General features: G+C 48.9%; 1 protein-coding gene; it reads left to right on the plus strand.

Annotated features, from left to right (window-relative positions):
- Positions 1-320: 320 nt before the first annotated feature.
- GSTUM_00005065001 (uncharacterized protein) lies at positions 321-2,237 on the plus strand. XM_002837043.2 has 7 exons: positions 321-676; positions 855-871; positions 934-1,001; positions 1,083-1,125; positions 1,185-1,334; positions 1,544-1,658; positions 1,714-2,237. The coding sequence occupies exons 1-7, from the start codon at positions 529-531 to the stop codon at positions 2,133-2,135; spliced, it is 963 nt and encodes a 320-aa protein (XP_002837089.1). The 5' UTR covers positions 321-528; the 3' UTR covers positions 2,136-2,237.
- Positions 2,238-18,112: the final 15,875 nt, after the last annotated feature.

Genomic DNA, 18,112 nt, shown 5'->3' on the forward strand with positions numbered 1-18,112 from the left:
TTCCATGGTATGGTCCCGGCATGATGCTGGGATCAACCAAAAGCCAACACAGGAATAATTTTCGAAAATTTTCAACCACATCCACATCTTTAGAAAGATATGGCTTGATAGAAGTGCTTAGAGGGCGCTCCTATATAATTCTATATTTTCTGATTTTCAATCAGAGCGATGTTAGCGAGGATCATAAAATTTCGGATCCCATGTGCAGTACGGTCCTTTTAGAAGTTACTTTTGCCAAGCTCCACAATTTTGTGTACCCACCAGGGTTGATTTCAAGTCCTCATTTTTCTCTGAGCATGCCAAGCCTGCACCCCCCCATATTCTGTTTGAAAGTTTCCAGGTGTCCTCATCAACCCCGACAATTAATAACCTCTGAATGGGTCTCGTATAGGTGGCATTTACACTGCCTAAACCACTCTTTTCTAGCTCCTCATTCTCTGCTTGCTTCTCTATCCATTCTTCATTCTTTTCGTCCAATATCACCACCCTCGAACCCATCATCATCATTAGCGATAAAAATACACAACTATGGTTCTCCTCCGAGAGCTCTCCCTCGCAACGTTCCTTGCTCTAGCTAGCAGTGCCAGTGCCTTTTATGGGAAATCTAGCGGAGTTATCACGCTTGATTCGAAGAATTTCGAGAAGGAGATTTTAAATACTGAGCATGCTTCTGTGCGTTGCCGCCCCCTGTTTGATGCTACCGTTATTGGATTGTCGATGGGCTAGCAAGCTAATCATGTTGCCGGGGGTGGTAGATTGTCGAGTAAAACTCCTGCCAACCCAACCCACTCACGGTTTCCCCTCTTTTTTGGTGTATTCTGAAGATGCTGAGATAGACTTTTTCCATGAAAAAGATTCTTTGCGCCATGGTGTCGGTTACCACTCTCCCCGAGAGCTCTCTTGTGAGGATTTGTATTCTGACGTTTTCTGTAGGCGGGCACTGTCAAAACCTTAAACCGATATATGAGAAGGCCGCTCAATCACTCAAGGGCCTCGCAAAGGTAGCTGCAATTGACTGCGATGAAGAAAAGAACAAAAGACTCTGCGAGGAATACAATGTAAAGGGGTTTCCCACCTTGAAGGTCTTTAAGCCGGGAAAGGGGAAGGGGAAACCAATCATCGAAGGTGCGCAAGCAAAATCAGACCAATTGTGAAGGAGGGGGCCAATTACTTACACTTAAAAGACTACCAGGGTGCCCGGAAAGCCGGCGCTATCGTTAGCCATGTCGCCGGGCTCATTCCGAACCATGTTACTCGCGTCACGGACGCCAAATTTGACGACTTCCTCTCTAAGAATAACGAAACTGCGAAGGCGATCTTATTTACCAACAAAGGTACTACCACGCCTCTCTGGAAAGCTTTAGCAATTGATTATCTTGGGACTATGGGCTTTGCTCAGATCCGCGACAAGGAGAAGCACGCAGTCGAGGTTTTTGGTATTACCAAGTACCCCACAGTTGTGCTCTTGCCAGGCGGAGATGCGGAGGGAATAGTTTATGGGGGCAGCGGATTCTCGAAGGATGCGTTGCTAAAGTTTTTCCAGGCCACTGTGCCACTAACCGAGGGGACTTCCTCAGCGGATCCTAGCAAAAAGGAAACCTCGGGCACTACCCAAGAGAGTAAGACCCCCACTGTCAAGGAAACTCCAACCCCGAAACGTAAGTACCATTTGCCCATCCATACACACTTACAGAAATATAACCCTCCTCACAGCAAAACTCACAATCCCCTCCCTCGAGGATCAAAACTCCCTCGCCGCCGCCTGTCTCCAACCAAAATCAAAGACCTGCATCCTGGCAATCATCTCCTCTTCAGCGCCCACCAACGTCCTCACAGAAGTTTACAACAAACTCCTCTCCCGCAGCCCTGCCGGCGCTTTCAATGTCTACATTCTCCCAGCCGGATCTGCCCATACCCAGGAGCTCGCCGAGAAGCTACTCATGGTGGGTGACGGGGCAAAGTTGATTGCGTTAAACGCGCGCCGCGGATGGCTCAGGAAGTTTGGTGGCGACCTGGATAGCGAGGAGGACGTGCTTGCTTGGCTGGACGCTATGAGGCTAGGCGATGGCGCGAAGGAGAAGTTGCCCGCCGGAGTTGTTGTTGAGGAGGAGGAGGAGGGGCATGGCGAGCTGTAGTTCTCTTCTTCCTTTTTTTCCTGGAAACAATGTATTCTTGTTTATTCTTGATTGAGAAAACAAAATGCCAACAAATAAATTATTAGGTTTTGTTTTGCTTTATTGTTGGAATTGGTGTTTCAAGGCATCGGATCATACACCTCCGATGAACTGGAACTGTTGATCCCGCTATAATTTTATTCGTGCGATATGGTGCAAGTACTGTACGATAGCGTATTTTCCCTGTGAAGTTATATCGCCGGGTATTGACTTCCGCGTCTTTGAGACTCAGACGGACAGATACCATACCATTTTCACCCTATAGGAGCTAACCCCTCATAAATTCGAGAGCTCCGAGGCGCAATTAAGGCAATGGACATCCTTTCCCCAGCACCGTGTTGGTTAACCTACCCTGAGTTCATACACGGGTAGTATGTATTTATCCATCATAGATGAGCTATTATAGCTACACCGTAAACCGGGCCTTGTACTCCCAAAATCTAACAAGACGGCACAAGTAAGTGAATTACGAGATAAAAATGGTAATAAAATTATGTACAATACAGAATTTTCGTTCCAAAAACCCCCTTACTCGAGTACTGTCAGCCTCACATAAGCATTTGATACCAGATCATAATTATGTAAACTGAACTAAAAAAAAAAAACCCTACTAGTTCAGTCATTACCCTCCCCCCTCAAGTGCCAAACATCCTAGTATCAATTCCAACGCTCCTTGCATAAACCACATTAGACTCCTCTCCCATCCCAGCGCCTAGAAACCTTTGTATGGCATATCCGCTCTGCGCTGTCCTCCCCGATCCCAGTTCGTGTTCTTGCGCGGCTGGAGGAAAGTATGGTCTAGGTAGGAACTCTTCTGTGGGGATGCTCCTGACGGAGAATTTGTCCAGCGTGAATACTGTCGAGGGCCGCTCTTGGAGGAGGAGGGCTAGATCTAGGTCTAGGTCGTGGGAGAGTACAGGTGGGAGACTTTGGCGGAGGGCGTGGAGGCTTGTGGCAGCGGTTGGTGGTAGGGTTCTTGTTGATGGAGAGGGGTGTGGGGGGTAGTGTATCGTCTGATGGTTTTGGGGGTTCGGGTTTGGGTTGGGTGAGAGGTGCATGTGGCTGAGGAGGTGTGTGGTGGATGTGGCTGCGGTGGTGGTGGTGGTGGGTCCGGCCGTGCTGGTCGGAAGGTGTTCTCGATCGTGGTCATTTGAAGTGGTGTTTGTGGTGAGAGTGGGCTCGGGGGTTTCGCTCTCCTCGAGGACGTAGCTCTTAAGAAGGGTGCTTTCGGAGTATGAGTGGTATGTCAAGGTGCTACCGATAGAGGGAACGGGGGGTTCAGAGTGGGGCATTTTAAACGAAGCGGGTGGGTTATCTTTGTTTGAACTTCGGAGGGCGAGAGATATGAAGAATGATGAAGGAGAGAGAGGGAGGGTAGGTCCGAGTCGAGAAGAAAAGTGTGGGTCTTATAGCAAAGTTTCGTACCCTCCTCCTCTACGGAATACCACGGGGGTATCATCATAGCTCAAGTTGTCGATTCTCTGCAGTCTGCCCCCCCCCTGGAACGACTAAAGGATGGGCTGTCATACCGTAGCTTGATGGATTTTCTCTTACGGTATGGTGGTAGGTTGACATCCCGTTAGCTGGCACAGTGTGCCCTGACCGCTAGACGGACTGCAGTTGTGCCCTTTTGCCCTGTGGGCTTCGCCGTCGTATAATAACATAGTGATACTACAATACACCACAGAGTAGGCGTTGAACGAAACCACTCCCCCGATCAATCCATATCGGCCAGCCCATACCAGCACGGGGGGGGCGCCCAGGTGACACAATAACCAAGGCCGCGGTTCGGGGGGTGAGGCACGGCAGTGAGTTGATCAGCATGGGGGCAGAATTCGTGCCGTGCTGATTACCCAGAATCTTTAGGGCGTACAAGTATACCAGATTGCGCTACAACATTATCGACCAGAGGGCCGATTGGCTTGGGATATGGCAGCCCATGACTGAAAATCCCAGGAATTATATCACGCCACATTCGGTGAACCCCATTCTAGGAGACACGCGGACGGCCCACTAGAGCATTGGAGGGGAGTCGGTAGCCGAGTGCTCTTGGTGGGCATCAGGATACTCGAATATCGGTTCTCCTACCGCGGATCCAGTGTCCCAATTCTCCAGACCCCGATTCCCGCATTCTGTGTGAAGCATGACACCAGGTCTGCGGTCTTACCACAATATCACTCTGGGGTACTCCGCGTCCCTCGGGTCGCTGGCCGCATTCCAACCAATTGAAACTGCTCCTTATATCTCCTGACTGCACGGGTGGAGAGGGGATATGTAAAGAAAAGCAAATCATGTAGTCCCTTCTCCGAAGAGCGCCCCGCAATAGGATCGGGGACTACAGTATGTGCTTATGAACGAGTACGGAAGTATGAGACATCCGGCTATCCCGTGAAAGGCCAACAACGTGGGCTTAGATTCCGGATTTACTGTCTTAGACACTCTAATCCGCGCATCTCCGATATCTGACAACTGCATCCGTGAATCGAGTACAATGTAGTACCCGCTTCATTAAATCCTAGACCCCCCATAACGTCCCATTCCAACTCCTCGAGTAAATTTTTCTTATCTTCAGCTTAAGCTCTCCGGGGGGGTTGGCTTGAAAGGCTTCTGGAACTGTCTTTGACTGGGAGCACCCTCTAGCCATGCGGGAGGATTGTCGTATGATGTTAGTACTCGTGATGTACCGGTACTGTGGTGGTAGTATTTTGGCGGCCTCCGGCCACAAACTTCTCGGAGAGAGGTCTCTTCTCCCCCCTTCCCAAAGCTGCTGGTTGGGTATACTTGCCACATGATATCTGTTGTTGAATCGCAGCCGACGGAACATGCCGTACCGGACTGGTCTCAATTGAAAATGTAATAGCTAGAGCAGGTAATTCAAGGGGTCAACTGCCGCATCCCTTTCTGAGGTATTCTAGATCTGTTCCGGCTGAAAGGGATTGTGGCATATGTATGTGCGTATCTAAGCGCCTCTTCTGAATTTGAAGCCTCATATACTCGAGTAGTGGGTACTTCTTCCCTATTATGCTTTTTCTGATGCACCCGTACCCGAGCACCGTACCACTAAGTGAAACCCCGACCCACGGTTCTGGCGAAATTCGTGACCGCCCATCATCGCTACAGGATACCAACGATTTGGTACCCACATGGAATGGCGTCGGAGCTACGGTATGATACCATACCGTGTTTGCCCCAACACGGTCACACCAACGTCCAACCAACCAACCGAACAAGTTGGGCTCCGGAGAGGGACGTGAAGATATGACTACGATGGACCCTTTGTGCTTCGAGCTCGGCGATCTAACGGGAGGATTATCTCCCTCCCTCGGGAGTGGAAGTCACTCCGCGTTGAGGCGCAAGACCCACATCAAAGCTCATAGTTTAATCGAAATAATGCGGTACTCGAGTAGCTTCAGCGCTCTTTGTGGCGTATCTCACCGTATCTCACCGCTAGGTTAATACGAGTTCTGTACTGTATTGCACTTGGGAAACTTTTCGTGGCGTTAAGCCCTCGAGCGTACCTCCCGGTATGCCTGCTCGTATTGTGCAGAGCGCCCGAGTTTTAACAATGTGAGGGCGTTCTGCATTGTGTTGGTCAAATTCTCGAGCCAATGGTGGCGCCGGGCAATTCTATGGCGTTTAAAGCTCAGCAGAGGGGAAAAAAACAAATATCATTCCCTCTGCCAAAGCACTCTTTTTGCTTTTGTGCGGGAAAGCTATCGCGAGTTAGTCCAAGGAGTTACTTGCGGGATCGGGGGCCAATATGGGCCGTTAAATACCGGTAGGGAAAACAGGCCAAAGACACATCAAAATCGGAGTTTTTTGATCCAGCAGGTTAAACGAGTTTTGTTGAAAGAAAAATTTAAGGGAAAAAGGGAAAAATGGAAAACCAAAAAAAGTCGATTACCCTAAGCTCACCCAAGATGACTTTTCAGATTTTGCAGCCCAACTGGGATGGAAAAGTGATTAATTCTTCCCTGCGGACGCGCGATACCTGCCAAGATAATGGCTTTGTATGACCAAAGGCTATTAGATGCATTCAGCCGCGGGGTCGAAAAAGCTTTTTTCGAGAACAAGTTTGGGGTGGGTCCGTAAGATTTAGACAAAAAAGGCGTTACCGGTATGATATGATACTCACACCAAAACCCTTCAACTCGTGTCCAGTACTTGCAGAAACGTTTTTCAACCCCGGGGCTGAATACTGCCTCCTAATTTCTGCATGATGCAGAAAATTCCACCGTGTATTTCAGACACTTGGCTATCTTCCGAAGTCCCTTTGAGACTTATTATATTGGAACCTGTGCAATAATTTTTACTCAAGAACCCCCCCCCCAATTCTTTGTGCATCATGGCCGACCCACTATTAGCAATAGGCTGCATGCCAGACGCTTGCCGACCGGCCTTTAAGCCACCCTATAGCTCCATAATACCGCGGAGAACCGCAGTATCGGTGGCTGCATTGTGAGGGGCAATATTTGTTGTACCCAGTGATATTGGGCCAACTTCTGTTGTAAGTCAGTAGAGTTCTTTTTCTTCTTCCTTCTTCTTCACTATGGCAGCATTTGCTCTCTTTGGAATACCGCCAAAGTCCCGCGTGGCCTAAGCCAACCAAGATGGTAGATTTCATCCAGAGAGTATTGTATCCCATAGATCCTCGGCCCAAGAATCGGTCGTTGTCCGAAAGGTAAGCAGCCATCAGGTGAGATGCCGTCCGTCGGCGCTAGTAGCGCGCGCTCCTTAACCCACTGTTAGACGTTTAAGTTAGAGGCTCCCCCATGTGAGATAAACCACCATTTTACCACAACGAATCTCCTGATCGATGGGGATATTTTTTATAGGATTTCTCCGCCCTCCGTCAGTGACCAGCCACGGATTCCACATTCGGGTTGTGGATGACCACTGCTGTCCCGGGTTGCCCACGATACACTAACCCTAGAGCCAACCGGCAACTTATTAGCTCGATTTGTGCGCAAACCCTGACAAACGTGACGGAGGTCCCTAACACAGCATCGTGTAGTACCTTAACCTACTCCGGCGAGGGATTACGCCAGCAGTCGTGCCCAGATATCATACCGATGCTATCCGCAAGGGTTGGACTGAAGAGCATATGATATCTCTGTTGGTGCAAGAGCACAAGATATCATATCTCACACAAGCAAGCGCGCTTACCCCAATCCCTCCAAGATCATTTCCAAAAATTAAAATGAAGCACGGGGATGCGTATCCCTCGTCAGCACGTAGTCATACATACTCTCCCCGACGATCACGCAGTATCACTCGTGGGTAATTAATGGTCTTTCAGCGCTTCCAGCAGAAATCGCTCGTGATGAAGTTTGGGGGGGTTGTTGGAGGTATGATACCCACAAATATAGGGCATCCTAGAGAAGAAGGAGGAGAAGAAAAGTATCATGTCGTTTGCCATTATGAACTGTGGAAAAGTAGCACATAAAGGTACACGTATGTCCCACATATTGTCATGCTAACCACCCCACCAACCCGCAAACGACACCGCGCATGATAACCTCTACACAGGGATAACCCGCCACCGTTCTCACATATTCCCGGATAATCAGTCCGTACAACTTCACTCCATTCACATCCCATCACTCACTATCCAGCTAGCTCAACCGAAATCCCGAGTCAACCCTTGTATCATCTCAACAGAACGGGAACGACGACAGCAAAAACAGTCAATACAAATATCAAGTTTTCCAACATTACATACCAGTTTCCATACAAGTCCGCATTCCAGAATTTCCAGTAGCAATTCCCACATCAATACCCACCCACTTCGATAACAACGAAAGCTTATTCTGGACAACATCGGCATATATGGGCGATCCCTTTGGGAAAATAACTGAAAGAGTAAAAATTATGGTACTCATGTTAGAGCTACTATCATACTCCCCCGAAAGTGGGAGGAGGGAGAGATAAACCATCCACCCGAGGTCAAGCATAGCACATTGAGGTGCAGTGTAGAGAAAAACACTACAAACCTAGTTCCCCTAATCTTCTCGAGAACGAAACACGGCGTTTACCCGCCGAGCAAGTTATTTGGACAAGTTAATTCTCCATGAGATCTACCAACACTGCACTGGTAACCGAAACCATCACCTGTGTGAGGTTACTCCTGGCCCTCCAACCGATACTTCCCACGCTCTACCCAGGACAACGCATTCATGAACCCTGGTTGTAGTGTAGTTATCAACGGATAGAGATTTCTAGGCAAATTCTTGTTACCAGGCACAATAACTTACATACTTGGCGCTGAATTAAGCTGTAGAATGTTTAATACAGTTAACTTTCGGGCACACGTATGATGTAGCATGTGTATACCACCTAAAAACGAGTCCCTAAAGTCATGTACAAGACTGGGGAACTTGCAATATAGGATCTGTTATCGACTGCTGTGCTGCGGTGGATGGATTTCAACAGCTTGTTTTACTGAAAGACTGCTGGGCCACTCCGGAACAAAAGTGGATTGCCCGCAGGTAATTACCAACAAATTGGAATATAAAACATCTAATGGTAACGGCACTACTGCGATGAGGCCATTGTCCTTGCACTAAGCACTAACATGACGGGTCAAAATTATGACCCCCCAGACAAGGAGTATAAAGTCTGCTAACATTCCTTATTTAGGTTCTAGGAGTTTGGCGGAACACGCACCCTACAACCAACGAAACACATTCCTACCCCATCTCCAACAAAGAGAAGCCAGCGGGAATATGGGAGAGTATTGGCAGATCCTTGTAGATATCTTTAACCAAGGCCCCTTTCCTTCACACGAACAACTTTAGCTGTTCCCCTGCTTCATCTAAACAAACTCAAATCAACTGCACGAGGACAATTACCTACAGCGTTTCATGTTGATTGCAGGACTCTTGACTTACTTGGGATACCACAACTATGATATTTTGGCTCTTATATCGCCAACTCGGTCACAGTTATCAGGGCTAAAGCCACGACATAGACCTTCTAGCCAAGGCATACCCGCTACCTTGGCGGGCGGCGCCTTGCAGTAGGTGCTCAGGCGCTCGGGGTCGATGAAAATATGCTCGGGGCCGGACAGATGAAGGTTTTCTTTTTTCGATTCACCTTCCTGACTGTCTTGGGGCACCAATAGGGCACACCCCGAAATATTGGCTCTTTAGAGTCCTACTATGAGGGCGTTATGATGCAGATACGTGTTGTCCACTGCTAGGTATGTCAGAGTTTTTGCAGGGTGGGCCGTGACTTCTAATTTCTTGTCCTATTCCTCAAGGAAACAGAGGGGGGGGGTTAGACAGCGCAACATCCCAACCTCGCTCTCGATGGACTGATAATTGTCATTAAAGAGTTTGGTCCATGGTGCTGCGGAATATCCCCCCCCCCCACCCATCGGCAGTCTCCGACCAAAATCACTCGACAGTCGAGAAACTCAGCACACGAGGCCTACAACAGGATTGTGGTGTTAGCAGTGCTCTAGGGAAAACATAGTAGTGCCGGTACAGCCCCACTTCATGCCTTATAAAAAGATTCGGCAGATTAGGAAACGGGATTGCGAATACGTGGTCTCGGGGCGTTCGCAGGGAGGGATATATCAAGGGTAAAAGGCTCTCGACTTTGTGCCTAGATCCAAGGGTAAACGGGCGGCCACGTATTTCTGTGGGAAAGTTTCATGTTAGTTATGATAGATGTCTGGGGAGATGCCGCTGGGAAAGGAAGTTGTCGAGAAAAAATTCATGAAAAGATTTCATGAAAAAAATTCGAGAAAATCTTCGATGAAATCCGAAACAGGCAAAACAGAAGCGGTATTTCCCCCCCACTCATCAGCTTGGTGCCAGCCGGCGAGAGGGGCGAGGAGGCACAACTTTAGACTGAATGTATCTGGGATATCACACCACGGGGAAAGGTGAAACACTCCCTCGAGGGAAGCCTCCCCGATCCCATATCCCAAACACTCCAGAGCGGGGCCGGTCAGCCTTGCAGCCCCGTCTACTTGAAACACAGTAACCAGAGACACTCAACATTAATTCGTAAGAACAAGCCGTGGTCAGGTGGTATCGGGGTACGTCGAGGGCTCCATAGCTCTTCGAGATGGTTGGCACTGCATCATCGTCTTTCGTGCCGATGCGAGCAGAAATGTGCAGAGAGGTAGTACCCCGAAATGCTGATAAGAATGAGAACTCAAACAACTCCCTTATCCCAGGGAGGGGGGGGGGTCGGGATACTGACTGGGTCGGGGCAGCTAGCTACCATAGGGACTCTTGGGCTCTGTTTGCCCACCATTATCCCAAGCCCCACATACACGACAGTTCAGTATCCATGGGCAGTAATCCGCTGCAAGAGATGGAGGAAGTGAGATCCTACCATCTCCCCTGCGCTCGTATTCCACATAGTGTGGTGATCCCATTTCCAGTGCCCCATTTTCAGATAGGTAATGTGTGTGAAGTGTAGCACCGGTGATACTTGGTGGTGTTGTGTTGTAATTTTGGGAGGGGGGAAGGGTTATGGTGGGGAGCAAGAGTCATGGCCATCGAGCAGGACTACTTGAAAAAGTGCCCAACTTACGTAAATACTCGAGCACGATGATGACAGAATGTCATTGTCCTGGCCAGGGCAATTACGTCCGCCTAATTTTACTTCCTACAATGACGGAAGCCATAAAAAAGACAATAATACGGAGGTACAGCACCTAAGCTTTGTATGTTACACACGCAGTGGGCATCGTGTTAGCAACCGGTGCAACATACAAAACTTAGGAGCCCTACCTCCGTATTATCGTTCAAGAATGCTGCAAAGGATCGGCGCTACAAGACTCCAATCACCCTATGATATCATCACCACCAAGAACGTACGCCCGCACCGCTGTAAATTACGAGTAAATTTAGTCTACTCGAGTGATCGAGTGATCGAGCACTGTACGAGCACTGATAGTGCAAGTACTCGAGTATGGGTTAGTCTAGCGGATCAGGCATGCAAGGGACATCAAGTAAACGGTGAAAAATTCTTCCCAGGATCAAATGATAATAAGTTACCTTGGCGCCCGGTGCCTTCAGTACCCGGACCAACTTACCCACTACCGTGCTCGAGTACAGTACTTGAATACGGCATGAAGGGGTTATCCCAGGGACAGAACTTACCCCAACACGGTACCGGCCCAAGCAGAGAGAAACGAGGCTAGTCTTGCGTGGGAGAGGAGTGCCGGCACTCGAGTGGAAGAGCACGCGCAGCGCCTCAGGCTGGAGTTTTGATGCAAGCGCACTGATATGGGAATACGGCGTTTACGAACCCGACCACGATTGCAGGGCACTATGGTCTAAGTAGAATAAGCTTCCACAGTTCTTGGAGGTATACAATAGTAGCGGTGTTCACAAACGCCGTTTAACTACGAGCCCTGTAGGGGACCTGATATGCCGTGTTCTCGTTACCATACTCGAATAGTGCGAAAAAAAAAGGGAGCCAAGTATGAATTGGCTACTCGAATATCGGCAGCTCGAGTGTTGAATTGGGGGGGGATAATTCAACTCCTCGGAGGCATTCCATCAGATCCCACGTCCGTAGCAACCTGTGAATCTTGGCAAGCACGATATTTTTAGCCCGCCAGTCTTTATGCTCCAGACCTGAAGCAACGCAACAATCATGCATGCGACACTGGGGGCGTAGATCGGTGAAATTTTCGGCATCAGCCAGCGAAAACGAAGAGGGGGAGAGAAAGTGAGTTCAATTGCCTATTTGGCCTAATTTTAAAATCGGACCGTCCAGTTGACGTAGAACTCTCAACAACCACCCCGATTGCGCTTCAAGGTAGAAAATTGTGTTACTGGCCCCCGAACCCCCCCAGGCGAGACACGCGAAATCCCTAGGCTGGGGTGCAGTTCCCGTTGCCTGTTACAGGTACCGGTACTCCAAGTCCAGAATACCAAAGTTTGGATTCCAATATCGGGGGTGGCGTGTCATATCCTCTAATCCCACCGCCATCGTACTAATCCAAAACACCCGAGAATATGTCCAATTGATTCGATAAAAGCCTGCACCCAAAAGGCGCGGGGCTGCAATTCCGAACCAGACACTTGCACAGAAGGAGTGCTCGAGCATGGCAGTCCGCTTTCCAAAGGCCACAATCCATGAAGGGAAGGAATTGACTGGGCGGTATGAAAACCCAATTACCCAACTGCCGATACCCGATCAATAAAAATGGAGGCACCATTTGCTCTGCTCCCCTGGATCGCTCCATCCCCTCCCCCGGCCGTCTCATCTAGGAATTGAGGGTTCCCATAGGGTCCGGATTTAAGGACAGCTCTCAGGCAGATCTGAGGGCAGTCAACAAGGTGCAAGCCATGCTGCCTGGGGTGATGAGACAACGTGATTGCATTTGCACAAAGGAATTGTCCCTGATAGACTAATAATAGCATTGTTGCAATTGCGACCTGACGAAGGACTGCATATCATGTAAGTGATAGTTTAGAACAATATATCTGTATAGCACAGCATGTCATACCCATTACGAACTGGTAAATGGAGGTGTGAAACATGCCGCCGCCCACACTGTATCAATTTTACCGCAGATATCCACAGAGAAGCTTGCTCAAGAGGGGAAATCTGCCTCAGGCATTAGGGGCCGGTAGGCAGAGAGACTCCCAGCACCGAGTGAGTGAGAGGTGGCTTTGTTGTCGGCTCCCAGTAGAGCAATTTCAATTGACATGGCACACTTCATGATGCTGCAGCATGGCCCCGTACAGCAGTTCAGTGAGTAGGAGATGGTTTCAACTTTCAACATTCAAAATTTGAATGGAAATGATCGCCTGGACACAACCTCAGAATACCGCAGACGGCTTGTTCCCAGGCATTGCACAGCCCCTCTCCCTCCCTATAATCCAATAATCTACCTGTCAGAGAAGTTTTTTTCTCCCCAAAATACTGGGACAATATACTACAGATTGCCCATCGTTGAGTCGTACCAATTCATTTCTGACTTGTGTCGCTGACTGCATGCATGCATATTGACCTGAGACTCCGAGCCCGTGACATAAGTAACAAGGCCTAGGCAAGGAAATCTAGTCTCCATAATACATGAAACCTGTGGTGATTTCTTTCTCGCTATACAATGTTCCATGGGCAAATATCAACCCTCCCCCTCCCCACAAATTCTGCTGTATATCATACCACCGGTATGAGCGCCACGCGTTAACACCACGCGCAAACTCTGCCACAAGTTCCTGCAGAACAGTTCCTACGTTGGCCAAAATGTAAGCAGGAGAAGGCGATAATTGCACTTTTTTTTCCCTTCCGTTTTATAGAAGGCCTTGCCTGGTAGTTTTTGTTTCTCCCAATATCGTTTTTTGATTCGTCGGTGGAAAGAAAACAAGCAAAAGTAAAAAGAGGTTCGCGCAATTACCGTAATAGCCTTCCACCCCTGTTTGGAGCTATGACGAAAATTAGTGTAAAAAACCCCGCTAAGATATCAACGGTATTTACTCGAGTGAAACGTTCGTCTGAGACCTTTGATACTAGCTCACTTGTAGATAGTGCGGGTACAGTACAGCTACAAGTGTAATTGGGCAGATATTCAGGGCAACATTAACAAAACCAGGGTTCTGTACCAGCACTCGAAAGCCAACCACACCTCATCGGGGTTGGAGCAATCGCACTGGCATCATCCTCCCCGGTGTAACAGACAAGATTTCTTCCTACAAGGTACAAGTGTATTTGCCCACGACCGGTTCGGCTCTGAGGCTGGGGCACACTGGTGGGTTGAAAATTCAGGAACCGGAACGATACACTCGCCGGCCAACCACCAGGCCCGAGCCTAGGACACGTAGCAGCCTCTCTGCTCCTGCACAATGCGCTGTAGTAACGGAAGGGGTGTGGGTGTGCCGGTATTGCGACTAGGGGAGATGCACAAGAATGAGGTCGCATCCGGGTACCGTACTCCATTATCAGGATTATTTAAAACCATTAAACAACTAGCAGCATATATCTATCTTTCCCCCTCCAAACCCCAGACATCGAGATCCAAAGGACAATCCCTATTCCATCCCACCCACCCACGCACGTCCCACCCGTCTTTAAAACAACCTTCTACATCACTACAACATATCTAGTCATTATGGGTATGAACAGTTTCATTTCGGCAAACTCGGCCACAATCGGACAACATTTTCCCGTGCTACCAAGTCCCAGCCCCGCCCCCACCTACCCGAATGGGAAACAGCGAGGAAAACGATGTTGGTCAAGCCAGGAGGATGACGGCTACGAAGCAGACAGCGAGTCAGGAGGGCCAGCGAGGAAACGCCTACTACTCGAGGACTTTTTGTCCACAGAAAGTGTGCCATTGGAAAAATTCTTATCGGGAAAACATTACTCATACGAAGAATCCTTCGGGGAGAGAATGCAAAGAATTGAGGATGAAATAGAGAGATTTGACATATTGCTCAGCGAGAAAGCTAGTAGTCCACACTCGGATGACAGTAGTAGTCGTGATAGCAATAGTTCCTGTGCGATCCCCAGCGAAGGCGCAGGCACAGGCATAAGCACAGGAACAGGCACCCTCCCCGGCGATCCCACCCGGTTCAAACTGGTTCCGCACGATCTACACTACGGCATGAATCGGTTCCTGGGCGAATCACCAAAGGATGGCGGCCCAACCCCCCCAGCTGTAAGGAACGAGCAGGAAGAGGAAGCGATGGACGGGATGGGGAAAGAAAACCATTGGAAAGAACTTCTGGCAAACCTCATCACACTCAATGGTATGCTTCTTTTTCTTTCTCGTACACAAGCTGTGCGCCTTGGGCATTTCTGCAGACCTAACATGACATCTTAGTTATACCGGTATCAACTGGAGCCAACCCGCTGGAGGGGCAGGTATTGGGAAGGGTCTGACGCTCTCTCGAGGGCGTTCAAGGATTGTTAGTTGTTGATTCGCTAGATAGGAAGCCTCCGTAAGCGCAACCCCCCCCTCTTGACCCTATTCGCCTACGGTACTGAACTCGCCTTCATAAGCTATGCGTTCTGGGGCTTCCCTCCCAGCACACCCCTGCACTGTAACCATACTAATGGAAGTACGGTAATACAATAGGTCCCCTCACAACAGGGTTGGAATGGTTGTTATGGAAGGTATTTGTCTGCGCCTCACGAATGGGCTCAATCAGGTAGGCTTCCACCGCAACGGTTGCTTGCTTGTATCCCTGCGTTTCCATCACGACTAACTATTCCCGCATAGCTTCACAGCCAGAGTCGATGCAGAATGATGATTGCACGAAAATAGAGGAGGAATATTCCACCTCCCCCCATCTCGTACCCTACCGGTACTCGAGCACAGCGGCTAGGTGGGGGAGTCGGGGAAAATCTTATTCGACAGATGGTGCTTTACCGTACTCGTGGATAACACGCCCACACAGAGGGAAGGTCTCTCTTCACCTCTTCTCCAGATTCTTATTTTCTTTTGTCTCCGATCAGTCAGTCAGCCCAAGCGCGGGATTCCATTGGATCGTTCGATAGAGATAGATAAATAACAAATGCTCGATGCAGCACTTTTTTTCCTTTTTTTCCCTTTTTTTCCCCTTGACTCTCAACTCAGCTTCTCGTTTTGCGCCTTCAAGATGTGAGAGAGAAAAAATATGTGGAAGGAAAATAGTATGATACTTGTATGGATGTAGGGGGTGCATGCCGCTCATTCACCGCCCATGCGCTTCGAGTATGCATGATGATATATTGCTAGCTGCACTGTACTCGTATTACCCGAGTATGCACATGTCAAAGGACCGATGCAAGTAGTGCCATGAACTATACGCCATTGACAGTGTTCCTGAGAGAAGCCACCTTTTACGGGACTCGAGCAGAGTAAATGGCGTTGGAAAAGGGCCTGGTGGTTGGACCATTGTCTAATACCCGTCCTCGAGCAATACCGGTATTTGGCCGAGAGGCTGACGCACTTATGACACTCAAGTAAAGTTCCCTCATCCATTCCCAATGGATTATGATAAGGAAAACCCAAGCCTTGACATACTCTACTCGAGTACCCGACCGGTACGAGTACGGTAGTATGATATGATACATTCTTTTTCTCTGCATGCATTGCACACCCACCACGAATACGGTACCGTACTATACAGTACCCTAGCCTCCTCCATCACTACCGGCACCATTTCCATCTCCACCACCATCACAATCGTCGCTGCCCACCCTCCATCGCCGAACTACATCACTACACACCCCTGTTATCATCCTCCTTAATTTTCCCCTGAAGGGTCTCACATGAGTGGCGGGCTTTTCTCTCTTTGTCCCTATGACACGATTCTCAAAGGTCATCTGAGGCGAGGCTGACCTTTTTTCTACGAGTATAATTGACACCGTCAGCCTCCTACCGCAACATCGAAATGGATCCCTTTCCGACCCTTTCGAGTCTGATCAAACTCAAGGTTACCCTTTTGCTTTCGTTTTCCTGCCCACGCGAACAAAACCGTGGGAAACATAATTGGAGAACAAATGCTGATTAAAAAACATAGGACCGCACCGAAATCCCACACAGCCTCACCCTAACCACACCACACCACACCACACTAACCCCTCCCCCCCCTCTACCGCACCGCACGATATGACAAAACCCAACGTCAATGATTCCCTCAGCTCGAATTTGTAACAAAAATAACAAGATCACATGACGTACTTACACACCTACCGGTATTCCGATCACCGGCGAAAAACCATTGCCGACCTCTTGGTGTCGGTCATGGGTGCCTGGAGCCCTCTCTGCAAGCTCCGGCGTTCGGAATGGTCGGGGTTGGCACGGACCAGTCGGCCATCCCTCCTTCATAATACCGGTATGGCGAGTTTCACGGAATATTAACTCGAAAGCTAGAGGAGTACCGGTGCGGTACCCAGGTTGAAGGGGCATGGCTCGGGTCTTCCGACAGTGAACCGGTCAATGAACGTTTCTGACCGGGAGGACCTGCTGAGAATTTACTCGTACGTAGGTACGGTCTCGACGGTTGTTGCTCCGATAATATAGTACAAACGAAGGGATTCTAGATCAATTGCAATGAGGTTATCCCTTGGGCCCTCTGCTGTAAAATTGGCTGCTAGGTGTGCCAAGGCTAACTTTGTCGCTAGTTACCCGTCCTAGGCAATGGGTATGGTACCCTAAAATACGACTGGTGGGTTTGTATGGCGCTCAGATATGCACGGACCTTTTGACATATATTTCTCGAATCCCGGGCCCCATTTCTTCTTGCTGGGGACGAATAGCTGTGTCGGGTCAGAAAACAGTATTTTTCGTTCAGTTCAAATATTTTCAGCTAATCGGAAACTCGAATCGTCTCAAGACAGGCTTAGCGTGCCTGGCATCGAATTTTACTCTTTCAGATCGCCCAAGGGACACCAGTTTTGGACTGCGTTGCTCCTACCGTGCGAGCTTGGAAACTGGCACCCCCTGGGTTTCCATACAAAATGAGCAATATTAACCAACCAACACAAAGGCGCACAGCAAAATTTCTTCCTCAAACAGTGATCAGATGGAGGAGAATCACGGGGAATTTGGCATAAAATTCCGATGATTTTTTTTTTGCCCTGCTGAACGTTGGCGGTGGCGGGTACGGTAGACGAAGCTGGTCGGTATGGTTGCCATTTGCAAACCTCATCCCTTGATCTGTGTGCATAGATTTCGCAGCTTTTTAGTGTGGTTAATGCGCTGGGTTAGCCTCCGATCTTTACCAAAGGCAGTATTATCGGGGAGCTCTTGCCGTGACCTGATCAGTAGAAAACATTTACGCAATCGCCACACTTGAACTATTCCTAATCTTGGGATATTCTAGGGAACTAAAAAGCGACAAATACTGACGAAGGGGTACGGTATCAGCAAATTACCCATCTTGGCAATGTTTTGGGTTTGCTTGTTGTCCAGGACTCTAGTGTTCGGGATTTCTAGAACGGTTTTTGTAACATGGCCCTCAATTATGTGA

Source organism: Tuber melanosporum (assembly GCF_000151645.1).
Source record: "Tuber melanosporum whole genome shotgun sequence assembly, scaffold_17, strain Mel28".
Classification (NCBI taxonomy): domain Eukaryota; kingdom Fungi; phylum Ascomycota; class Pezizomycetes; order Pezizales; family Tuberaceae; genus Tuber; species Tuber melanosporum.

What these genes read in the sequence shown, in the direction of transcription:
- GSTUM_00005065001 (XM_002837043.2), top strand. Translation starts at nt 529, where the DNA reads ATGGTTCTCCTCCGAGAGCTCTCCCTCGCAACGTTCCTTGCTCTAGCT. An exon ending in CACTCAAGGGCCTCGCAAAG is followed by an intron (nt 1,002 to 1,082) that starts GTAGCTGCAATT and finishes CCCACCTTGAAG; the next exon opens with GTCTTTAAGCCGGGAAAGGG. An exon ending in GGAAACTCCAACCCCGAAAC is followed by an intron (nt 1,659 to 1,713) that starts GTAAGTACCATT and finishes CCCTCCTCACAG; the next exon opens with CAAAACTCACAATCCCCTCC.